Source organism: Penaeus chinensis, chromosome 7, assembly GCF_019202785.1.
Source record: "Penaeus chinensis breed Huanghai No. 1 chromosome 7, ASM1920278v2, whole genome shotgun sequence".
NCBI classification, from domain to species: Eukaryota; Metazoa; Arthropoda; class Malacostraca; order Decapoda; family Penaeidae; genus Penaeus; species Penaeus chinensis.
This window is the reverse complement of record NC_061825.1, coordinates 40,859,647-40,867,146: the sequence shown is the minus strand read 5'-3', so window position 1 is coordinate 40,867,146 and position 7,500 is coordinate 40,859,647. Positions and strand designations below refer to the sequence as shown.

General features: G+C 50.7%; 1 protein-coding gene across 10 annotated transcripts in view; it reads right to left on the bottom strand.

The window, feature by feature from the left end:
* The window catches only part of LOC125027353 (serine/threonine-protein phosphatase 4 regulatory subunit 1-like), a 119,019-nt gene that overhangs the window by 754 nt on the left and 110,765 nt on the right, over positions 1–7,500 (bottom strand). For 9 of the 10 annotated variants that reach the window (XM_047616389.1, XM_047616386.1, XM_047616380.1 and 6 more), the window contains 7 exons: positions 4,238–5,108; positions 4,015–4,122; positions 3,473–3,859; positions 2,994–3,164; positions 2,485–2,868; positions 2,095–2,371; positions 1–1,865 (listed from right to left, as the gene is read on the bottom strand). The exon at positions 1–1,865 is cut by the window's left edge and continues 754 nt beyond it. In XM_047616389.1, coding sequence (XP_047472345.1) covers positions 1,714–1,865; positions 2,095–2,371; positions 2,485–2,868; positions 2,994–3,164; positions 3,473–3,859; positions 4,015–4,122; positions 4,238–5,108 — 2,350 coding nt within the window. In that variant the 3' untranslated portion in view covers positions 1–1,713. The remainder of the gene's footprint in view (positions 1,866–2,094; positions 2,372–2,484; positions 2,869–2,993; positions 3,165–3,472; positions 3,860–4,014; positions 4,123–4,237; positions 5,109–7,500) is intronic. The other variant, XM_047616383.1, reaches the window with a different exon arrangement.

Below are 7,500 nucleotides of genomic sequence, written 5' to 3'. Positions count from 1 at the left end.
TCATCTGCGAATAACCCTGAGTGTTTGTCCGGGGAAGAGATACCTCATCTTGTTCGGGCCAGAGCGGAAAGCGCCCGGCCGCGGCAGGAGCGAGCAGGCGCCTTGCAGTCGAGAGACGCTGGCCTGGAGAGCCGTTCGCCCGAGGATGCACGAGTACAAATGCAGAGACACACGCACACACACACACACGCACACCGGTATGAATGCTTTGGAATGGATCGTGTAGCTAAGCATTTTAGGTAGGTATTTTTCTTCTTTTCTTTCGGCCGCACTGAAAGACAACTCGAGGGATATGATAAAATGCTTCAAGCATTAATCAAGGGGGGAAGGGGGGGGGGGGGGGGTGTAAGCACTTGCTTGGAAATTACCCTTTCTTAAAGTATCAGCATATGCTTTACGGCATTAACTTGGAACTCAATTTCATGGTCACTTTTTCATGCACCATGAGACTTTTTAAGTATCTTTGAACAGACAACTGAATGCGTGCTAAAAAATGAAAAAATAAATGACACTCATACAGATCCTGCACTATAATACAAAATACAAAATTCAGACAAAGTTTGACTGATCAAATTTATCTCCTGACAGACAAAAATAATGTGATAAAAGAGAATCAGTCAATGACTATTCACCTCAACCTTATCATGTTCATTGAAGTGAACCGATTATCTGGTTACAAATTTCGACCCAAAAAATCAGCAACTGCCCAGCTTTTTTTTTAGATCACAATGCAGGCTAACATACAGAGAAAGTAAGAGAGACTTTTCTTTAGAAAATAAAAAAATAATCTTTTAAAAAGGAGTGGGAGGTTATTGCCCGAACACCAATGACTTTTCCCTCATCGGACTGTGATAACACAGGCTGAGCTTTGTTCAGTGAGCACTTTTCCCCAATGCTGGCTGGCCCTAGAGGCAAACAAAAACAGTTCCTCAATGACACAGTAAAGGAAGTTTTAGACGATTAAAAGCTTTTTATAGTGTAATCATTTCATGGGACCTACAAGGACCAAAATGCTATATATAAAAATCAAAAACTTCTTCTGTAAAAAGGAACAAGCTACAACCCACAAGTTGTTATACACATCCCAATTTACAACATAAGCCAAATTAATAATCATGTATCATGATATCGGCTATAATAAAATTTGTCCTATCAATCAAAGAGTACATAAATATGTACTTTTCAAAGCACATAAAATGTTTGGGCTGCCCATCCAAAGAACAGTGAGCATCAATATCATAACAGCGTACATGTGATTATTATAACAAGGGGAGTCACCTGTAAGATGCACAGCCTATAATGCACCTCTCATCTCACCAAACATTGGACACACGTACTCTGTACCAATATGGAGGTGAAGTTTGATGATATATATCAATATCTTTTTAAAGCACAATAAATGAGTATAGGTCTAAGGGGGATTTCATTTTCAATGTGAAATTACCCTTCATATTGAACCTAAAAATCAAGTATATCTTTCAGGCTCAATTCCTGCTGTAAACTCGTTTGAAACGCTGGAATAAGAGAAACCCTCATTTTCACCCGAAAGACAGAGCGAGAGAGAAATGGCAATGAACCTAGTTGCCTTATGCTTCACAAATCAAGATTTTATGGTGTGCTGGTGCATCTTGCACACCCGTGATGGCAGGGAGAGAGAAAGGAGAAAAGAAGACAGAGGAAGAGTAGAAAGGAGGAGGTCTAGTGTAACCTCCATTATAACGTAGGGTCTTGAGGGTCAACGTAGATTTCGGTGTTGACGGGATAGCTGGCGAAGTGACCCACGTCTCTGTCTTTGTCATTGCGTAGCTGCTCGAGCGTCTTCTGGATCTTGTGTGTCGCCTCGTTCTCTGGGTTCTGGCAGTACTCTGTGGACCAAGAAAGCATTGTTGTTATCGCTAATGTGATTGGGGGGGGGGGGGGGTCATACTTTTGTATTACATTTACTCATCGGTTTATATACAACTAATATACTTTTTCGTATACATGTTTTGTCAGATACTGATAGTAACTCTTACTATCCACAAATAGCTCAATACGTTTAGCAGCACGAACACTCCTGCGTCACAACGAACCCGCCATACACACTATATTCACCTAAGCAAGCAATGTGGGTCGCCAGCATCTTGGCCACGGCGATGCGGACGTTGGGCACTCTGTCGCTCGCCAGGAGGATCAGGTTCGGGAGGAAGAGTCGGCACCAGTCGGGCAGTGGCAGCGCTTGTTCGGCCACGAGTCTCCCACATAGGAAGGCATATGACTGCCGCTGCGACCACGTGGAGGCATATGCGAATCGGACCTTCAGCTGTTCGCTAATTGCCTCTACGTACTTTTGGTCGCCCTCACAGCCTAGTTGTCGCACCAGTTGGCATACCTGGAAAAAAAACAACAGCGCCTTAGACCCCCACGACGAAATTCTTCTCGACATCTACTACCACAGTCTCCTCTTACTGTTCATTAAAGAATCTCCCTGAGCGAAGCACTTACCACCGTGTAACAAGTGCGTCTGATGTGTACCACTTTGTCCGCCATCAGCGCGAGTGTGATCGGCACCAGGAACGTCTGGCAGTCTTGTGGGGAGAACAGGTCGATGATGTCGGCTAACTGGGTCGCTAATTCCAGTCTGAATCGCCAGTTGTTCTCATTGTCGGTTCGCAGGAATTCGTCCATGCGGGGCAAGTAGTCGCGGCGGTTCTGCGGTCTCAGCAATCGCAGGAAATGAGCAAGGTGCTTCAGGACTCCAATGCGAACCTCGTCTAAGTCCTTGATGAACCCGTTGAACACCGGAACCAAGTCGTTCTGGGCAATCTCCTCCCCTAATATCACAGCTAGTTCGTGTATACTGAAAGCTAGTGTTCGCCGCACCTTCCACTGCAAAAAGGAAAAACACTGAATTAGAAAACTTAGCCCTATACTATAAACCCATCCCTTAAAACGCTGTTATCTCACTCGGTTTATACGTCATTTTCTCTCGACATACTCGGAGCTTCACTTACATGCATATCACCAGCTAAAGTTTCATAGGTGTCCTTCAAGACGGGCCAGTTCTGTCTGCCGAGCGTTAAGGCCACTGCCGGCAAGGAGTAGGCACAGTGCCGGGTTAGCTCGTTATCGACGGTCTCTGCTCTCATCGGGTCTGTCATGCTGATGTAGTGTTCCAATAAGGTCTGCCAAAATAAACAAGGTCTCTTAGTTTTATCGTTCAGCTAAGTGTTTATCTTAGGATTTCAAGCGAAACAATTAATCAAAACCATGGCCACAGGAAAGTACAAATTTTGAACACGAATCAAAATAAAATCAAATAATTTACCAATATGAGTTCTGAGTCCTCAGAAAAAAAAAATCAATACGGTACCCCAGCGGTATACCTAGCAACAATACATACAATCTTTTAGTATATCATTGCTTGAGCTCACGCCCAACCAAGACCCTAGCCTCGAATCTGAAAGGAAGGCGCGCCCTGGCCTGCACTCACCTTGGGCACGATGTCCTGGTTCAGGTTGGTGAATTCCGCGGAACCCGAAGAGTGCTCTGCCATGCCAGAGACCTGGTCGCTGCTTCCCGGCAGCATCACTGTGAATTGGTCGACCAGTCTCTGGCTCAGGACGGGCGGCTGCGGCGGGAGGCTGGGTCCGGTGCTGGAGGCGCTGGTGCCGCAGTCGCTCGGCGAAACCACGTCCATCTCCCGCTTCTTGATCTCCGTCACGGCGCCGCCGGACATGCTGACGCGGGCCTGTGCGAGGCGTGACGCCAGGATGGACGGCTGCGGCTCGCTCTTGTGCTGCACCGATGTCACGGACGCCGCACACACCTGCGCGTACGTCGCCTGCTGCGGCCCCGAGACGCTCACCACGGTCGAGCTCTGCAACAGGTCGCCGAATGAGGAATTCCATAAGCATTACGAGGCACACAAAAGAGAATCAGACTTTTTATCTATTTCACTCTTTGGTAGCTTGTCAGAAATGAAAACATTCAAGGGACTGGCCAGTTAAGTGCGGCGCAGATAATGAGTCGTACCTGACTATCTTTATTACTGGATTTTGGGTCTTGTAAGGCATTATCATCTGTACTACTTTCTGTGGTTGTCACGCCTTCTAGGGAAGCTGCAAGGGCGTCTAACTCAGCCTGGAAAAGTGAAACAAATAAATAAGTAATCTCTCCCGTCACAGAAACACTCATATTTGAAAAAACAAAAGGCAGTCGGCGCAAGGGGCACCGTCCGAACCCGCTCCGGGCTCACCTCTATCGTGGTGCCGGGCGGCCTGTCGCCGGCCTGCTTGTCCTGGGGCGTGGGCGCCAGCGTGATGTTGGGCGCGCCCGTGTTGGTGGCCATGGTCAGGTTGACCTGCGACTGGTACGTGCCGTCGTTCTCCTGCACCTTGGCCTTGACGCACACGTTGGTCGTCTGGCCCATGATGTCGATGTCCACCTCGATCTGCGGGATGGGCAGCTCGATGGGCATGATGGGCGTGCGCCAGTAGTTGAACGTGTTGAAGGCCGGGTTGTTGTCCAGGTGGACGTGCAGGTGGCCCTCCGTGCCCGACACGGTGAGCGAGTTGCTTGGCGAGGCGCCGCCCTCCATGGCGCCGGGCAGCGAGTTGGGCGGCACCGGCACGGCCGCGCTCGGGGCCACCTCGCCCTTCGCGCTCGACGCCCTGCTGGCGTCGTCGATTCTGTCGGGCGGGTCGGAGGCCGCCGAGCCGCGCGTCGCCGTCGCCGCCGCCGTCGCCAGCTCCTCCTTGGGCTCCGCGTTTGATTCGACGCTCGAGAAAATGTAGGCGCGCGCCCGCCGCTCCTCCGCGCTCTGCTCGTGCCCCCCGTCCGGCGGCTGCAGGTCCTGTATCATGTCCGGCAGCTCCTCCACCTCCATGGGCTCCACCTGCGCGTTGAAGTCCGGCACCCGGCCGCCGCCCCCCCCGTCGCACACGTCCGGCTCGCACTTGTCGTGGTGCTGGGACTCGAACGGGCTCTCCTGCGCCGCGCGCGGGTCGTCCTCCTCCTGCGGCGGCTCCGGACTCTGGAGGCTGCTGTGCTCCTGCTGCGCCGGGGGGGCGTCGTGCTGAGCCTCGTCGTCCCCTCTCCCGGACACTACCACTGTGTCGGCATTCAATCTGCAACAAGAAGAACAGGTCTCTATTAGGAAATGCGTTTATATACAGAGCGGTGGGTGGTAAACACTAAGCATAAAGAGAAAATGGGAAGGAGGGAGGGAGAAGAGAGACGGCTAGATAGACAAGAGAGAGAGAGAGCAGAAAGCGTGCAACCACGGACTACTCCCCTCGCAACAAAAGCGGCGCGTCCGAGTTCCGTTTGCACGAAGAAGCCCTTCTGTCTCTGACCCCTGGATGAGGAGCGACACCTCGGGCCCCAAACTATTTTTTATCCTACCCCCCCTTTTTTTATGCAGTATCCTTCACCTTTATTCCTTCGTTTTTATCCTGTGTGTTTTCGTTGCCTTTTCGTCACCGTGTACTTTTCTTTTTAATCACCTATTCCCTCTCTCTCTCATTTTTTTCCTTTCCCTCTTAACATAACGCACTCTCTCTCTCTCTCTCTCTCTCTCTCTCTCTCTCTCTCTCTCTCTCTCTCTCTCTCTCTCTCTCTCTCTCTCTCTCTCTCTCTCTTGAACCAACGTCCTCTACCCTATTGTCTAACCGAAGTCCCTCCAATGCTTAACGGGGACATCGTGTTCCCGACCGAATGCCAAAACCACACACTCCGCTATTTTTTTTTTTTTTTTTACCATTTCCCCCCTTTTTTTTCCTTTTAGTCTTTTGTTCTCCCGCTTTTAGCCCTCCGACTGGCTCTTCGCTCGCTCCGTCCGTCCATCATGCTCCTTGATACTGTAGAAGCCGATGGAGGACTAGAGACGCTGGGATTGTTCGGGAAGGGACGGCGAGAAACAGCTTCAATGGCCATAATTGGAATAATGTTAACAGGAATACAAAGGAGAGAAGAGAGGAGGGAAAATAAATGAAATGAGGTGAAGAGAAGAGGAGGAGGAGGAAGAGAAGAAAAGATGTGAAAAGAAAAGAGGAGAGAAGACAGGGGAAGAATAGGAAAAACAGAAGAGAAGGGAAGTGAAAGAAAAAATAAAAAAATGCTAAAAAACACACATGAGAAAAGGGAAGTGAAAGAGAGAGAGAGAGAGAAAAAAAAAAACATATGGGGCACGAAACGGAAGAGACAGGAAGCGGATGGGAAGCGGAGGGAAGAGAAGAAATGAGAAGGGAAGAGAAGGGGAGGAGGGAAACGAAAGGGAAAACGAGAAAGAAAGAGAGGAGACATAGGGGGAGAGCGAGAGCGGATGTATGGTGGACACGCGCCGGCGAAACAGATGAAGCGAAGCAGCTGTACACGGGTGTAATACAGCGGGCCAGGGGGGAGGGGGCCTAGGGGTGGGTAGAGGGAGGTAGGGGGAGGTAAGGACGGGGGGGGGGGGGGACATGTGGCAAGCTGTGTGTGGCGGTTTCCAGCTGTCACGGGAGGTGGCAAAGGTGGAGGTAGTAGAAGTAGCAGTAATGGTGGCAGTGGTGATGGCAGCGGCGGCCGCAGCCTGTCTGAGCAGGGCCTCTTATACCCTCCCCCCCACGTGTGTGTGTGTGTGTGTGTGTGTGTGTGTGTGTGTGTGTGTGTGTGTGTGTGTGTGTGTGTGTGTGTGTGTGTGTGTGTGTGTATGCGCGAGCGCGTGTCTGGGGCCGTTCCCCCCCCTTGCCCTTCCCTCTACCCTTCTGCCGTTTCGTTGCGCCCCGCTCGTGGAAAAACACATCGCACGTGCTTCCCCCCCTCCCCCCCCTCTGTAAAACTTCGCGGCCGAAACCCTGCTCCCCCCTCCTTCCCCATCCCCCCCCCCAACGCCTCCCCCCCCCCAAACAGCAACAACACGCGGTGCTTCCAACTCGACCCAACTCGATTTCGACCAGAACACTCCCCCCCCCCCCCCTTTCATCTTCACCGTCTGTCCAGTGTGATCGCCTTATTCATCACAGATGCATACATACACAAATACGAATCATACACATACATCTATTTAGAGCTTCACACACACACACACACACACACACACACACACACACACACACACACACACACACACACACACACATACACACGTACATACATGCACGAGCGTGATTAAAATGCCCGACACAATGCTACCTAAACTGTCCCTTCTAAATGCACCAAAACCTCGCTACCATCACTCTCGCCATGACGACTACTGCTACTATTGTCATCGCCGTTCGTCGTCCACGTCATCGTCCCCGTGTCTGGTGAGCAGCTGTGACGACGACGATGCACAGCTGTAGGAAGGCAGCTGGCGGTAACGGGCGGGGTGAGGGGGTAAGGGGGGGGGTGAGGGGAGGGGTCGCGGTCACTTCCCCTATGGAAAAAAGGGGGAGGGGGAGGGGGAAGGGAGGGAGAGGGATATAGATAGAGAACGAAAAAGAGAAAGAAAGAGAGAGAGAAAATTTACAATAAACAATTATTCCTCTACAAAGAAAA